Here is a 17,410-nt window from a genome sequence, read left to right as displayed (position 1 = left end):
GGAAAGAATCATTTGTTATAGGTATCCTGAAAGACCTTTTCTATTTTTTACTTATGTGTTTTCCCTTTTCCGGTTTCATCTTTACATGTTCTTGGGCTGGTCTGGTTTAAATAGGTCTTTGGCCAAGTCATTAACAGCCTTGTTTTTTCCTGCCCCCCTCCCTTCTTGCTGTTTTCTAAAAAGATAGTGCCTGAGGGCAGTGCAAACCAGTAGATAATCCCAGATTGTCGGGTTCAGAGTCTAAGTACAATGGAGGAGGAGGGGGGGACAAATTAGAGGGTGATTCTTCACTTGATAAAAGGATTCACCACTATAGCAAAATCCACAACTGCATTTCTAGAAATTTAATCGTCACAAATTTTGAGGCATGCTTGTCTTATGTGAAGCAAGGCATAGCTATAGGGTTCACTCAGGATGAATTTTGTGTCAGTATTAAATATGCTGTTGGATACCAAATGCACAGCAAAGGAAGCTTCTTTTCTCCTTGTGTGGCAATAACTTGGTCATTGCTCACTCAATGTGAAATTCATTAAAGGTTAGCCTCTAATGCCCTCTAGCATCCTCAGCATTTTCTATAATTGCATTTACTTTCTAGCCTGGAAGAAAAACCTATTTTTTGGTGGTAATGATGAGGCCAGGCCCCTGGGTAGAGGGCTATCTAGCCAATGAGGAATCACTTCCTTTCTTGGCCCAGTATCTAGGATCCAACAGGAGAGGGAATCCTGGAAGGCCTGGATTCCTGTACAACCTGAGGCTCCTTCAAATACAAACAGCCAACCTGCCTGGCTGCCTGCCTCCCTTCCCACCTTCTGCTCAAGGTGGAACAGGCCTGAATGGGAGCAGTGGAGGAAGTACAGGAAAGCCCTCTCTCCCAAATACTAGAAGATCCCGAAGGCCTCCAACACTGTTTCACACATCTTGCATGGTAATGCATTCTACTCCTGGGAAGGGCAGCCTCCTCACTAGTATACTTGACAATGGTTATTCATTGATCTGGGAAATGGGTTGCTCTTCCAAGGATATTTACAGAGACTCTCTCTGGAGCCAGTATTTTTATGTACCTGAGAGAATAAATAATATTACTGAGCTTGATTCTCTCAGTACAGAAAAAAACCCCACTGTAGACATGGTTCTTGGAATAAACCAAAGTTTCAGGCCTGCCTCAGACACATACTCACTGTGTGACTTTGAACAAATTCACCTCAGTTTGCTCCTCTGTTGGATTAGATGGCCTCTGAAGGCCCTTCTAGCTCTGCGTGACCTTTGTCAGGCCTCTTCCTCTCCCTGGGCCTTAGTTTCCTACTCTTTAAAATGAAGGAGTTGGCCTAAGAGGGCATCTGATGACCCCTCCAGATCTAGGATCCTTTGAGCCTATTAAATCCAATCCAAATCTCTTAACTCTTGGTCTAGTGCTCTTTATAGTGGGTTACAAAGGCAGAAGACTAAGGTATTGGAAGTTAGTAAATTAAACCACACAGATGCATCCTGTTTCTTAATAAAATCCAGCGTGACTTTACCATCACTAATTCACATCTAAGTACACACCATTGCCAGAAATAGCATGGGGTGTAGTTCCCACACTTCTTATCCCTGAGGATTCCAGATGACTGACTTGAGAGAGATGAGATGCTTCCTTGACACTCTTTCTTGACTCTTGGACATAGCTGGTTCTTTATTTAAGGGTCATTTTTCTAAGTGAATAATATGGGACCAGGGAGAATCACTAGAAATCCAGAGGGAATGCACTAGAAAAACTTACCAAAGAGGGATTCTCCTCTTGCATAGAGCTGCCTGCCCCCAACAGGGAAAGTCCAATCGGATTGGTATGGAAAGCCCTGCTATGTATGCCTTTGTTAGTTAACAGGAAGGCAGTCTTTGTGAAAGGATGCTAGTCAAGACTTAGAAGGGAGTTGAAAGAGATCTCAGCCAAAGCTCCCATGGCCAGCCCTCCAGGTTCTCTACTTGTGACCCTGCAGACTGGGGCACCATTTCCCGAGTTAGGCCCAGAGGCTCCTGCTATGGCCATAGCCAGCATTCTAGGAGGAGGTGGCAGCTCACAGCGAGGATTGCTGTTGTTCAAACGTTTTGGTTGTATCTGACTCTCTGTGACCCCATTTGGGGTTTTCTTGGCAAAGATACTGGAGCTGTTTGGTATTTCCTTCTCCAGCTCATTTTACAGATGAGGAAACCAAGGCAAACAGGGTAAGTGACTTGCCCGGGGTCACACAGCTACTAAGTATCGGGAAGATAAAGTCTTCTTGATTCCAGGCCCAGTACTCTATCCACAGCACCAACTAGCTGCCCCCTGAGGACATACTTAGAGGCAAAGAAACTGGACACCTCCCCCACCCCTGCCATTGCACATAACCCCAGCACCAAAACCAACTCGGGAGAGTGGTTTGGGTAGGCTTTGGGGGCAGGCAGGAGGTAGGGATAAGGGACAGGAGAAAGTCTCAGAAAAACTAATGACAAAAATAAACCAAATTAAATGAGAGAGGGCTTTTGATCTTTATCTGTGTATTCCCAGTGCCTACCACAGTGCCCAGCACATAATAACGGTTTCTTGAATCAAAAAGAAGTGGATTGATTGAAATGGATTTTTCTCTTCACCCTGTACCACACAGTCTGATAAATTTGATCATATACTGTTTTCATCTGGTCTCTAATTATTTCATGGAGAGCAGCACCATACAATGGAAAGAGCCCTGCCTGGCTCTGGAGGCAGTCGACCTGGATCCAAATCCTGCTTCTGATACTTAGTATCTGTGTGGGTCGCCTTCCAGCTCTTGATCCATATGATACTGTGACCCTTTAGGTGACCCTGGGCCAGTCCCTCCCCCTTCTTGGGCCTCAGTTTCCCTCTCTGTAAAATGAGGGGGGGGGTGAACTAGCTGGCCCCTGAGTTCCCTTCCAGCTCAAATAGTAATAATGGCCCACATTTATATAACATCTTAAGGTTTGCAAAACACTACAAATATGTTATCTCTGTGATCGTCACAACAACCCTATGAGGGTCCTCAAGATCTAGGATCCTACATAGGACCCTGGTCAAATCACTTAACCTTTCTGGGCTTCAGTTTCCTTCTCTGTAAAATGAGGGAGCTGTACTAGATGGCTGCCAAAGTCCCTGCCCAGTAAGAGTGGAAGCTCTTTGAAGGTGGAGGCTTGTGTTTTCTATTTCTATTTCAAGCCACAAGAGGTGGCTTCTAGGGTTCCTTAGGTTATACTCCTGAGACAGCTGCTCCTGGTGTCTTTCCTAGGACTACCTGTGAACTTGAGTCCTGAGAAAGGCCTGTCTTTTTCCACCCACAAACTCATGCTGGAAAATCACTTCTTAGGGTTCTAGATCTAGAGCTGGAAGTACCTTCATACAGCAGCAAGTCTAACTGCCTCATTTTACAGAGAGGGAAACGGAGGCCCAAAGAGTTTAAGTGAATTGCCTAGAGTCACACAGCTAGTAAGTAAGTGTCTGAGGTAGGATTGGAACCTGAGCCTAACTCCAGGTCCATTACTCTATCCACTATACCTTTAATGGGACTAAGATCTTCAAATTTATAAAGCTGACATCAAAAGTTTCCCTGTCCCTACTGGGACATGATGAAAATGATTCATGGTCTTGGGACAGAACATTCAGTCAGAGAGCAGAATGATATTATTCTCAATTCAAACTAATAGTCCTAATGAAAATGACCAGATGCCTATATATACAGAAACCTGGCACCCAATTCATAGTAATAGATTTAACTGCTACTCTAACTAGAAAAACACAGTTTGATGTTAGTAAAATCTGCCCTTTTTTTTTTCTTTTCCAATGTAGACAACTGACACTAATCATCCATGGGTTACACATTCCCAAGGTCTCACTGTCCCTTAGATGAAATTTAGTTCAAGGTCTCTCAGGAGGTGAGAAAGCTTTTCCTCAGATCCTAAGATTTCAAGCTGGAAATAGGTACCATCTTGTCCCATCTCTTCATTTTATGGATGAGGAAATTGAGGCACAGAAAGGAGAAGGTGAAATCTAGCTAATAAGTGGCAGAGCTGGGATCTAAACCCACATTCAAAGCTGTTGCCTCCAAATCCATTCAATTTGTTAAGTGCCTACTGTGTGCCAGACTCTGTGCCAGGTATTAGGGATACAGAGACAAAACCAAAATAGTACCTGCCCTCAAGGAACTTACACTCTATGGGGGAGGGGAGAGAAACAATATACACATAAGTAAAGAAATACAAAATACATACAAAGGAAGTGCAAAGTAACTTGGGGGTGGGAAGAAAACACCAACACCTGAAGTAATCCCAAAGGGCTTCCAGTAGGAGGTGGGACCTGAGCCCAGCTTTGAAGGAAGCCAGGGGTTCTAAGTGCATTCCAAGCTCAGGGGACACCAAATTCAAAAGTATAAAGTGCCACCTGCAGGGATTCCTCCATTCAGATTAGTGGCCCCATTTCTATTTGCATTTGACATCACTGGTATAGAGGAAAGAGATGGAATGTTGTATTCGGGGGTCACTTGGAACACAGTGAATGAAGAGGAATAATGTGCAACCAGCCTGGCAAGGTAGGGTACAGTGAGACTGGGAAGGGCTTTAAAGGCCAAATAAAGGAATTTGTGTTTGATTCCAAAGGTAACAGGGACCCAAAGGTATATTTTGGGATCCCAAAGGTAATAGAAGTCACAAAGCTTCTGGAGCAGTGGAATGATTTGTGCTTCAAGAATATCACTTTTGGCCATGTGGAAGCTGGATCAGAGTGGGTAGAGACAGGATGTAGGGAAACCAGTTAGGAGGACATTGCAGTAGTTCAGGCTGGAGGTGATGGGAGCATGAACTAGAGTGGTAGCTGAGGAGGTAAAATCATCAAGACTTGATAACTGACTGGATCTGGGAAATGAGGGAGAGTGATGAGTCGGGGCTGACTCTGAGGTTGTAAACCTGAGTGACTTAGTTTTGATCTGGAAACACAAAGAATCCAAGAATGGCCTAGTTGGGATGGACTTGGTAATGTGGATAGACACTCATTTCTCCCCTGGCTGGGGCACTTTGCTGACTTCTTAACTGTGCCCCCAGGAAGCTCATTACTGGGCAGACTTGATCCTCAAGATCCCATAAGCCTTGGTGTTCCACCTCCTCACTAACCTTTGCCCCATGGGGCCATGAACTCCAAAGCCTTCATTTAAGGAAGGAGCTTGGGCCCAGAACATCTCCTCACTTGGCTGCTCTACTCTGAGACTTCTCTGGAAGAGTACCTTCCTGCCCCCTTTTTCAGCTACCTTTTATGGGTTGTCTTCCCCCATTAGATTGTAAGCTCCTTGAGGGTAATGCGTTTCTTGTTTTCTATTTGTATCCTCAGTGCTTAGTAAAGTATATAGCACACAGTAGGAACTTGATAAGTGTTTATTAACTACTGCAGATCTGGAGTCAGAAGACCTAGGTTCAAATCCCACTTCTGCCACTTATTACCTGTATGAATTTAGCCCTCCTCTTCCCCTCTTTGAGCCCCAGTTGCCTCATCTCTACAATGAAGGGGTTGGACTGGATGGCCTCTGAGGTCACTTCTAGCCCTATACTGATGCTGCTATCACCTCAGAGGACAGCTGGTTCAATCCCTTCATTTTACATGTGCTATTACTGGGGCCCAGAGAGGTTAAGTGATTTGCCCAAGGTCATATAGGTAATTAGTGGCAGAAGTGATACAGGTGAACAAAAATCCCTTCTGCTGGAAGAGAACTGAAATACTACCCACTGGCCAAATTAAAAGCACCCAGTTTTCTAAATACTACCTTCACAATCATTCTCTGAACAAACTGGAGAAAGACTACTTGATTCAACTGATAACAATTTGGGGAAATAGGTATCTTTTCAACAAATAGGTTAGTTGAAAATTTTTCCTTCAGGGCCCACGGGAGCCAATCTGACCTTTGCAATGTTCATGCTCATAATATCTTAGGAAGGTGAAGTTACTCACACCACTCTGGATCACAGATGGGCCAAGAACTCAGTGCCTAGCAACATCTGAGACACCACATCATGAACTATGACACCATTTTATTCATGTCAGCGGGAACAGCACTGCCAATTCAACTGTCCCACTTGCTCACCTGTCAGCAGCTGCATGCAAAATTTACAGCTCAAACAGGACTGAGAAGACAGTAGTCCCTGTCCTGAGGCAGAAAAGAGGAAAAAGACAAGAGGAAACAGGGGGTGGGCAGCATGGCTGCAGGAAATCTTCCATTTACTATCTCTGAGAGCAGAGAATCAATTAAAAGTGGACTTGCAGAGAGCTTGCGGTCGTTATCACAGACTAATGAAATATGGAGAATGCACCCCCTATCTGCTGCATGTGTTTTCTATGGAATTTTAATTTTAAGAAACTAGAATAGTTAAAGCCTCAGGGTTTGAAGTAAACATTTGCCCCTTGTTTTATATGTTTATTTGACAGCTTGTTATGTTACTAGTTATTCAATTTACATATATATATATATATATATATATATATATATATATATATATATATATATTATGAGTGTGTGTGTGGTGTGTGTGTATATATATATGTATATATATGTATATATATACATATATATATATATATATATATATGTATATATATCACACACAGATATATAATTTATTAACTAGGAGAAATTTGGCCTTTGGGGCAAAGGGTAAAAAGAAGGATAACTGAGAATACTCTAAGTATACACAAGTCTGGGGTCTATTTTTAGGTTATACCTATAAAATATCAATATTATTGGTTAAAAATGAAAAATTCAAATAATCGGTTTTTCATTTCACATGACCTTAAACAACAGGTTTCACCAAATTTTGCACAAAATTGATTTTACAGAGGAGGAAACTGAAGATAAGAGAAGGAAAGTGACTAGCACAATCAGGATTCAGACTCTTCTCATCCCAAGCTCCTGCTCTTTCTCCTGGTACTACATACTACCTCCATTCATTTGTGGCCAACACCAAGAACTCAGTCCACTCAGGTGGTACAAAAAAAAACTCACACTCATGCAGCTAGGTGGCACAATGGATAGAGCTCTGGCCATGGAGTCAGAAGGACCAAGTTCAAATCCAGCCTCAGACACTTGACACTTACTAGCTGTGTGACCCTGGATGAGTCATTTAACCTCAATTGCCTCACCCTCCCCCACCAAAAAAAAAAAAGAAACTCATACTCACCTCTGAAACACTCATGACTTTGACGGCTGCTAACTGTCCAGTCTTCACGTGGCGACCCTGCCAAAAACCAAACAAAACAACATTGGTAAATCCAAGCTGGAATCACACAGCTGGGCAGACAAGTCAACAGGCACTGAAGCAAACAAAAGAATCAGGTCAAATACTAGGGCAGATTCATGGACTTAATAAGATTTTAAGATATAAGGGTGAGCTCAAAGCCCTCTCAGCTTTAGCTGGTTATATCTGCAAATGAAAGACCAGGAGTGTAGATCAGCAGATATGGGAGACCACGACCTTGCCCCTTGAATTTAGCTCCGTGGCTGTATGTGTCTGTACGTGTGTGTTTGCGTGCACAAGCACACTCCCCGTCCGGCCCCCCCCCATCTATATGGGAGCACAGAAGACGCTTAGGGTTAGAAAACTGGGGAATTTGATCAAGCAATACTATTACTTGTCATATACCCCAAAGAGTTCAAACATAGAAGGAAAGAATCCACATGTTCAAAAAAAGTCACAGCAGCACTTTTTATAGTAATAAGGAACCAAAAACAAAGCGAGCGCCCATCAGTCGGGGAACGACTGAACAAATTGTAGCATATGAATGTAATGGAAAAATTTTGCACCACATGCTATGACAAATGTGACAAACTCTGAGAAACCCGAGAAGATTTAGATGAACTAATGCAAAGTGATGTAAGCAGAACCAAGAGAACAACTTAGAGAATGACCACAAGAATCTAAAGACAAACTCTTCTCAATTTAATGACCAATCATAATTTCAGAAGACTAATAATGAAGCATGCGTATGATCTCTAGACAGAGAGGGGATAGAGTGCAGGTGCAGAATGAGACTTACATTTTTAGAGACTGCCAATGTGTGGATTTGTTTTATTTAACTTATTTGTTAAGGGAGAGCTTCTATTTAGATGGGGTGAGTTAGTGGATAGTGATAGAAATGCAAAAAGAAGAGCATCACTGAAACTTTTAAAAGAAACAAAAGAAATTCAAAAAATGATAACTGTTAGCACTGTATTCAGTTTTAATTTTTTTTAATCTGTACATTTTTTAAAAAAAATTTTCAAAACTTTAAAAAAAATCTGTAGATAACAGAAGTTCATAGTTACATACACAGTCCTTTTTTAAATACTAAAACGTTTGTGCTTATTGATTTAAGTTCATAATAAAAAAGAAAAGAAAAAAAGAAACCCTGAGTCATTTGGTATTGGGCAAATAGTCCTTACATAGTTTATAATCTAGCTTTCAAAGGTTAAAATCAGGAGGCACAGAAAATGTAGTGAGATAGCCCGTAGAGACTTCAAGCCCACGGACCAGAAAGTTTAGTTCAAAGGAAAGAGAGATTGACTGTGCTCTATGTCTTATGCCTTACTGTCCATGTTTCCTCTTCCTACCAATGTCGTGTGTATAGGTGGGAGAGTGTACCCCAGGTTTATGGGGCAAATGTCTTATTATTACTTTTCTTATTGTGCCATTTTCATTAAATGCCTTTGCTTTGAACTAAATGCATCCTTTGGCTATTAAAAGTAAACACATCAGTAAGGGTGCCGAGCAGAGTTGTTCTAAAGGGTTTGACGCTAGAATCTGAGATACACCCGCTAGGGAGACAAGAGACTTCCTGTCTAAGACTCAGAAGGCAGTTCACTCTTTAAAGGAAAAAAAAAAAAGATTTTTTTTTTCATAGGGAAGACTTTCTGATGGTCCGTGCTGGGGGTGACTGATTTTTATAAAGGGCTATAAAAAGCCTCTGGCTTTGAACTAAAAGAGCATGTTAGAGACATAGTCCTGTAGCCAAAGACTACTGGCTGAAGCCAAAAGTTGGAAGTAGGGCAGCAATCAGCACAGATTATTCGTCCAACAAAGTAGCGTCCAGCAGAGATGAGTCTGTAGTGTCTGGCATAGACTGTGTGTCCAGTGGAACAGCATCCAATAGAATAGTGTCCAGTGGAGACCAGCAGGGAGCAAGCCCAGTGAGAGCAACGCAGTGACATCATCGGAAAAAATATCAGCAATTCTGCAGTGTCAGGAGGGTGACTTGCCCCACTGTGCATGGCCAATGGCCACAAGAGGTTCCCTATGCATGCATGCCTCTTTAAGTATATATCTAGGCCACATGTTCTCTATGGCTATGCTTTACCATCCATGTTCCCTCTTCCCACCAATGTTGTGTGTTTAGGTGGGAGAGTATGCCCCAGGTTAATGGGACAAGTGTTTTATTATTACTTTATGCCATCTTCATTAAATGCCTTTGCTTTGAACTAAATTTATCCTTTGGCTATTAAAGGTAAACACATAAGTAGGGGCTCCTGGTTTGAGTGGATGTATGCTCACAAACTACCTTTGTGAGTACACAGAGACAACTAAGTGGTGCACTTGTGTACACTTGTTTCCTTCCTTCCTTCTTTAAAGCTAGGGTGGCTATCCTCTGAGGGAGCTTCCCTATAAGATAGAGGAGAGTGTTTTCCAGGCACCACAAATATATAAGACAAAGGACTGTAAAATTATCAATATTTATACCTTCCTGCCTTCCCCAGCCCCCTATACTAGCCTTTTCTCTTCAAAGGGCAGCTTTCTTTTTTCCTTTTCTTTCTTTCCTTCTTCTTCTTCTTTTTTTGTTTTTTTTGCTTTTTGGAAAGGCAATCAGGGTTAAGTGACTTAGCTTTATTTTTTTCTATGTCCAATTCTTCTCACTTATAGACATGACTTGTCTTCGTTAAGCTGAATCTACTTGGAATCTGAATCTCCCCTTCCCCCCAGTGAAAATTCTAATTGTTCACCTCAGAGGTTTTATCTTCATGATACAAAATAACTGAATTTTTAGAAACAAATGACTATTTTTCACTTCAGATATTTTGGTGTTGTAATAAATCCCTTATATTTGAATATAGCTTTATAATTTTCAAAGTGTCCTTAGATTAATTAATTCATTAAAATCTAACAGTGCCCATGAGGTAGGACAAGGTGGATTCTCAAGAGGCAAACTGAGAAAGAGAGAGGCCAAGTGACTTGCTTGGAGTCAAACAGGGAATCACCATGGAAATCCAATCTTAGAGTGTACATCTTTGAAGGGCAGGAACTGTTTGGTCCAGTTCTCTCCAAAAAAGGGTGTTAAGACTAGATGCCTTCTGTGGTCCCTTCCAACCCTGAATCTATGCTCCCACGATCCACTCTATGCAAATAAACAAATGCAAACTACATGCAAAGGAAATGTAAGCTAATTTAGGAGTGAGGGTAGAAGCACTAACAACTTAAGGAAGGCTGGGTGGGTGGGTCAGGAATGTCTAGGAAGTGGTGCTTGAGTTGAGCCTTGAAGACAGCTAGGAATTCCAAGAAGACAAGGAAAACAGTTGAGGTGATGGAGATAGCTCTTACAAAGGTATGCATGGAAGAAATGGAATGTCATGTGGGGAACAGCTATAAGACCAGTTTGGCTACAGGATTGTTAAGGAGTATGAAGGAAGGTTACACATAATAAGCCTGGAAAAGTAGGTTGAGGCCAGGTTACAAAGGGCTTTAAATAACAAACAGAGGAGTTGAGGCTGACTCTATGGTTGTGAGACTAGGTGACTGGAAAATGGTGGTACCCTTGATGAAAATAAGGAAATTTGGACAAGAAGTCAGAATAATGAGATCCAATTTGGACATAGCTGAGATGAATGAATAAATGAACAAAGAAAAAAATTATTAAATGCTTACTATGTGCAAATTACTGTGCTAAATTATGGAGCTATAGGAATGAAAAGCAAAGAGTTTCTGCCCTCAAGGAGCTTACATTCCAATGAGGGAGACAACAGACAAAGGGGAGTGATGGCATATGCTGTTCAAAATACCTGATGGGAAGCTGGTGATGTGGAACTATAGCTCAGGAGAGAGATCAAGGCTTGGATATACAGATGTGGGAGTCATTAGCATGCAGGTGATCTTCTGGAACATATGGCTTTCATGGAAAGATGGAATTTGATGAGGTCACCTAGAGAGAGAAGAGAGCTGGGGACAGATCCTTGAGCTACACCCATAGTAAGAAAGAGAGTGGGACATAAATAATGGGGAGCGGTCAGACAGGAAGGATTAAAACCAAGACAGAGCAGCATAATGAAAACCCAGAGGAGGGTGTCAAAGTCTGCAGAGAGGTCAAGAAGGATAAGGATTGAGAAAAGGAATTAAAATAGGCAAGTAAGAGATCAGTAGCTACTTTGGAGAAAGAAGTTTTAGGTGAATGATGAGGTTGGAAGCCAGACTCCAAGAGGTTGGGAAGAGAGTGAAAGGAGAGGAAATGAAGACCCTGGACATAAATCACTTTTTCTAGGAATTTGGATGAGAAAGGGAGAAGAGATATAGGATGCTAGCTTGAGGGGATGACAGAGACAAAGGAGGGTTGGTTTGTTTTTTTAAGGACAGGGGAGATAAGGGGGTGGTTAAAGGCTGCCAGGGGAGATTGGAGTTTAGAGAGGATGCTTGTGGTGTTAATATGTCAGAAGACACAAGAAGGGTCAAAGGTACATGGAAGAAGGTTGGCCTTAGTGATAAAAAGGACCATCTTTCCATCGGAATCTTCCTGAGCAGCTTAGGGCCAAGGCTATGGATCCCACAGCTAGGCTTTGGCCTGGGGCCCTGACAGATTTCTTTTTGCCAAAAACTTCTGCATTCCATGAACTTGGTCAGGTCCCACACGCTTGCTTCAGATGCAGGCTGGAAAAGAATGTGCAGGTTTGAACTTGAAAGGCTGAACATTGAGATCTGGACTCGGTGAGCTTTGCTTTGAGGCCGATCACTTTCCCAGGATTTCAAGCTGTGCAGATGAACTATGACAATCAGATCTACCAAGGAGGAAAGCCACCACTTAAGATCAAAATCAAATAAATAAAAACTGTAGCTAGGCAGAGCATATTTGCATAAAGGTGAGGATTGTAGACCAAAGGCAGTACTCAATGCTCTTTCCTTATAAAGATAAAAATCATTTAGGGCTGTTGTACCCTTTCCCCCATCTACCCAGCTCGGCTGTCTCCAGATGAAGCCTTCAGAGATTTCAGATTGCACTCTCATAAGAAATAAGTCCTTCACCCTCTCTGGTCACATGATGCTTTAAAGGAAAAAGAACACTAGACATCCTCTGAAGAAGTCCAGAGGACTGGATGTCACACATATCAATGGCACTTCTGGATGTCCCCAGTGAGGAGTGGGAGGCCTTGGGACAGAGTTTTATCACTATTCATTTCAAATGAAGTTAATCTTTGCCAGCAAGCTTCCTCGGGCTGTGCCATACCTTTAGTGGAGGGCGTAATCTAGAAGTGTTGCCTGGCACTAAATGCATGGGAAAAGAAGAAGGTAGACTTTTCAGCAAATGGAATCTTCATTCAGATACAGAGGTAGCATGCTGTTGTTGAGAATTAAGCCCTTGTGTGTGTGTGTAGGTGTGTTTGGTGGCTGGTTGACTGTGGCAAGGCCAGGGCTGTGGGTGGCAGTGGGTGGAAGGTGACAGAAGGAGCCAGTGGCACATAGGGTCACACAACTAGTAAATATGTGAGATGGTATTTGAAGCCAAACGTTCTGGCTCCCAGTCCACTGCTCTATCAATTACCCCAAGCTTCCTCAGAGGTTCATTTGACTGAGCATTTGCCAGGCCCCTAAATTTGATCCCCGGTGTATAAACAAGGGCTCTCTCAGTGATCTCATCAGCTACGCCAGGTTCAATGATGACTCCCAGATCTATGTATCCAGCCCCATTCTCTCTCTTGAACTCTAGACCCACATCCCTACTTGCCTATTTCACCCCCAAGTGACCCCAAAGAAGAATTCATCATCTTTTTCACGTCCTTTCCTTCCTTAACTTCTTTATTTCTGTCAAAGCCACCAACCTCTTTTCAGTTACCCAGGTTCCCAACCTAGAAGTCATACTCGATTAGCTCCTCTCACTTACATCTAGTTAGCTGCCATCTTGTTGATTCTATCTTTTCAATATAGCTCACATTCATCCCCTTCTCTCCACTCACATGGCTGCCATCTGGACATCATTAACTGTTGCCTGGACTATTATAACAGCCTTCTAATTGGCCTCACTGCCTCTGGTCTCTCCCTTCCCCAATCCATCTTTCACATAGTTACCAAACTGATATTCCTAATGCACACATCTAACCATGTTGCTGCTTTACTCAGTAAATTCCAGTGGCTCCTCCTTCCCCCTAGGATAAAATATAAGCTCGTGTCTGATACAGAAAGCTTTTCACAATCAAGTTCTTGCCTACCTCTCCAGGTTTATTGCATACACTACTTGCCTTTGCATGTTTTACCATCTAGCCAAACTGGACTCTTTGTGGTTCCCCTTTCATGACACTCTATCTCTCATCTCTGCACCTTTGCACAGGCCCTCTCTATGCCTAGAATGCCCTCCCTTCTCATCCCAGTCTCAGAGATCCCTACCTTCCTTCAAAGCTTAGCTCCAGTGCCACCTTCTACGTATCACCTTTCCCGACCCCTCAACTGCTGGTGTCTCCTCCACATTAATTTAGGAGATACTGAATAGCAAAATGAAGGCTGTACAGTCCCTTAAGCCAAAACTCAGAGGAATGAAGGTTTCAAAGAAATATGTGGGAATAGCTCTCTCTTTACCTATGGAACAATCCACCCTCCCCTCCTCCCCATCACTGACTATACCCCACCCCCCTGCAGTGGGGTTTTTTGAATTTATACCAATGATCACAGGATGACTGTCATCCTCTGCCAAAGGAAAAAGTGGCCATTTGTCTGGAATCAATGTAGCCTGTTTAAATTTGGTAAGCTTATTTTTAATGATCAGCTTAAGATAAGGTTTTTCAACAACTCTTTCTGCAGTCTCTGGACAACAGTCCAGGGTTTATGGGAGTTCAGGAGAACCCCTGGATGTCTTTACTCCTGAGTGACCTCAGGATCTCTTGATAGCCACTGCAGATCCTGGAGGAGGATAAGAGAGGACAAGTTGAGGTTTGGGGTTTGTTTGCTGTATTTATTTTGACAGTGATTCTGTTCTCCTCAAGTATTCACAGATACTCAGAAGATCCTGCCCTGATTTCATATCCACACGGTGGAATCACCACACAATATGTCACAGATAAGAAGTTGTGAATCACAGGGAGACTGGATGAATGAATCAGTATGAATTGAGGCAGAATAAAGTGAGTACAACCACAAAAACAGCAGACACAGTGATCACTAAGTAATACAAATGGAAATCACAAAGAATAAGAATAAAAGTTGTAGCTGGCCTCAGTAGAAGAGACAAGAAAATTCACTTTCCTCCCTTCTTTGCAGGGGTGGGGGGACCAGGGGTGTGGAACATTAATTGCATATGCAGTCAGACTCTGTTGTTGTATTCCTTAGCTTTGCTGAAGTGGTTTGTTTTTTTTCCCTCATTTTTTTTTTTTTTTTTGCTTTCGGGTTACAGTGGATGACTCACTGCAGAAGGGAGGGACAGAGGATATATTTAGAAAGGAAGGTGATATAAACACAAAAGATACCACTAAAAATAAGTAGGTTCATTTGTTGGTTTTGTTTTGTTTTGTTTTGTTTTTTCAAAAAGGGAGTTCTGGAGGAAACCTCTTCCCAGACACATTTTGCCCATAGAAGGATTTGGAAATGCCTGTAATGAGGAGACTGAGTAAAGAGGTTAAAAAGGTGCTTTCCTTTTGTGTTAGATTTTTAATTTTAAAGAGTTCATTTACTATCATTTAGAACACAAATTCCTTTTGAACTGGCTATTGTGAGCTTGGAATTCTTCCTGCGGTGTGATGTCACATATCACACTTCGGTTAAAAAAAATCATCTGCACAAGTACAAGATAGAAGAGGTATGGGAAGACAGAGAATGGCGTGTCTGAAAATGATTTAGGGGTTTCAGTGGACCACAAGTGCAATGAGTCAACAATCTGATATGACAACTAAAAAAGTTGATACGATCTTGGGTTGCATTGTGAGAGGCACAGTGTCAAAGACAAGAGAAGTGATAGTCCAGCTGTTCTCTGCCCTGATCACATCACATCTGGAGTACTGAGTTCAGTTCTGCGAGCCACATTTGATAAAGTGGCCAGCTTAGGGAGGAGAGTCCTAGAATTGTACTTAGAAGGGCCTTGATTTAAATGTTGCCTCTGACACTTCCTCACTGTGCTGTGTGACCCTGGACAAATCACTTGGCCTTTCTGAACCCATTTCCTTAACAACACAATGGGGCTAGTATCTACAGTACCACCTCACTGGGCTGTTGGGAGGCTCAAAGGAAAAAGATATATTGTAAAACACTTTGAGGGCAAAGACTTCTTTCGGTTTTGTCTTTGTGTTCCCCACACCTGGCACAGTGCTTAGTCCAGAGAATATGCCTATTAAACACTGGCTGAATTGAACCTAAAAGCACTACAACATATAAATACTAGTTATTATTGTCAGTGTGGAAAGGCATCATGGGGCAATGGATAAAAAGTTGGCCTCAGAGCCAAGAAGCCAAGGGTTCAAGTCTTGACTTTTATGGATACTGGCTGTGTGATCCTGGCCAACTCACCTAAAGTCTCTGTTCCCCCCCAGTTGCAGCTGAGGTGCTGACTGGTATTAGTAGGCTAAGTTTCCTCACTGGGAATTCCCTAAATTGATGAAATCACACATCTAGTCTAACAAAAAATGGATGAATTAGAGAATATTTCAATGATGAGGATGCTGAAGGGTCCTGAGATCATGGTTGAAGGAATTGGGAATGTTCTTGAATTTCTCCTCTTTCCTGTCTGGGGCCTTTGCACTTACCTGCCTGCTCTTTCTTCTCGAAGAGAAAAGTCTTGCTCACCCTTCTATGCAGCTCAAATATTAGTGCACTTGATCTCACTCATGACTTCCTTCCAATCTCTTTTTGTTTGTTTTTGTTTCATGTTCATTTTTAAAGAGCCTTGTTCTGAGGAGCCTCAATCCCCAAAATATGAATTCATGGAATTGTGAGGCAAAACTAGAGCCTGAAGAAATGACTATTAAGTCAGTCATGAGTCCAGATCATATGTGTGTGACATAACTCTATGTCCTCAGTTTCCCCCCTGTAAAATGAAGGGGTTGGACCAGATGACCTTGAAGGTCCTCTCCAACTCTAAATCCCTGATGCTATGGAACCAAGAGTACACTGATTGGCATGCATTGTCTCTAATGCCTCTTTCAGCTGTTTGATCCTTGCTAGTTGCAGAAATAGATCTGTCAGCTCTCTGACTTGGTCTGGAAATGCTTCCTGGAGGAAAGGTCAGACTTGTGCTGGGCCATGAGGGATGGGTAGAATACCTTCTACAGGGAAGGATGTTCTAGGCAGGGGGAATGGTAAAAGCAAAGCCTAACAGAGAAAAAAGGTAAAAGAGAGGAAGGGAGAGGACAGATAATAATAGCATCCATTTTTATAGTGCTTTAAGGGTTTATAAAATTCCTTTCCTCACAAGGCCAAGACAGGCAGAGCAACTATCATTAAACCTATTTTACAAGTAAGGATCCAGAAAAGCAAAATAACTTGCCCAGGGTCACACAATAAGTGACCAGAGGCTGCATTTGATGCTAATAAGTGGCAGAGACTAGATTCGAACTCAGGTCTCTGGCCTCACAAGTTTAGGGCTCTTTCTATTATACTACTCTGTTTCTGGGGCAGCTATGTGGCACAGCAGATAGAGCACCAGGCCTGGAGTCAGGAAGATCTGAGTTCAAATCAGTCGTCAGACACTTACTAGCTATGTGACTCTGGGCAAGTCACTTTACCCTGTTTGCCTCAGTTTCCTCATCTGTAAAATGAGCTGGAGAAGGAAATGGCAAACCACTCCAGTATCTTTGCCAAGAAAACCCCAAATGGGGTTATAGAGAGTGGGGCACAATGGAAAAACTACTGAGCAATAACGACACCCTCTGTTTATGCTTAGCTGGCTGGAGGTGAGTGAGAGAGGAAGGGAGAAAATGCTCGCCTCTGTCAAACCAGAATCCTCACTACTGAAATTTAAAAAAAAACAAACAAAAAACAAAAACAGAATCCTGTTTGAAATGAGGCAGGAGTAATCACTGAAAAGGAGCCATTAGTAGTTCAGCAGTTTATGACTGACTTTTGTTAGTTAATGGCCTGAGGCAGAGCTCAGGGTTATTAAGGCTGGAAAACTAACTGGGAACTGCAGTAATGAGCAAATTGGGGGGGATTACTCATTTAAACCATAACAAATTATTTCAAATAGCAGTTGTGACAG

The 17,410-nt window shown here is 42.3% G+C and overlaps 1 protein-coding gene across 2 annotated transcripts in view; it reads right to left on the bottom strand.

The window, feature by feature from the left end:
* LOC110200036 (mitogen-activated protein kinase kinase kinase kinase 4-like) overlaps positions 1 to 17,410 on the bottom strand; it is a 233,465-nt gene that overhangs the window by 129,742 nt on the left and 86,313 nt on the right. For both annotated transcript variants that reach the window (XM_078148062.1, XM_078148063.1), the window contains exon 3: positions 7,186 to 7,242. In XM_078148062.1, the coding sequence (XP_078004188.1) occupies positions 7,186 to 7,242 (57 nt within the window). The remainder of the gene's footprint in view (positions 1 to 7,185; positions 7,243 to 17,410) is intronic.

This window comes from Phascolarctos cinereus, unplaced genomic scaffold, assembly GCF_003287225.1.
Source record: "Phascolarctos cinereus isolate Bilbo 61053 unplaced genomic scaffold, phaCin_HiC Scaffold_8;HRSCAF=390, whole genome shotgun sequence".
In the NCBI taxonomy this organism is placed as follows: domain Eukaryota; kingdom Metazoa; phylum Chordata; class Mammalia; order Diprotodontia; family Phascolarctidae; genus Phascolarctos; species Phascolarctos cinereus.
This window is presented reverse-complemented; position numbering and strand designations above follow the sequence as displayed.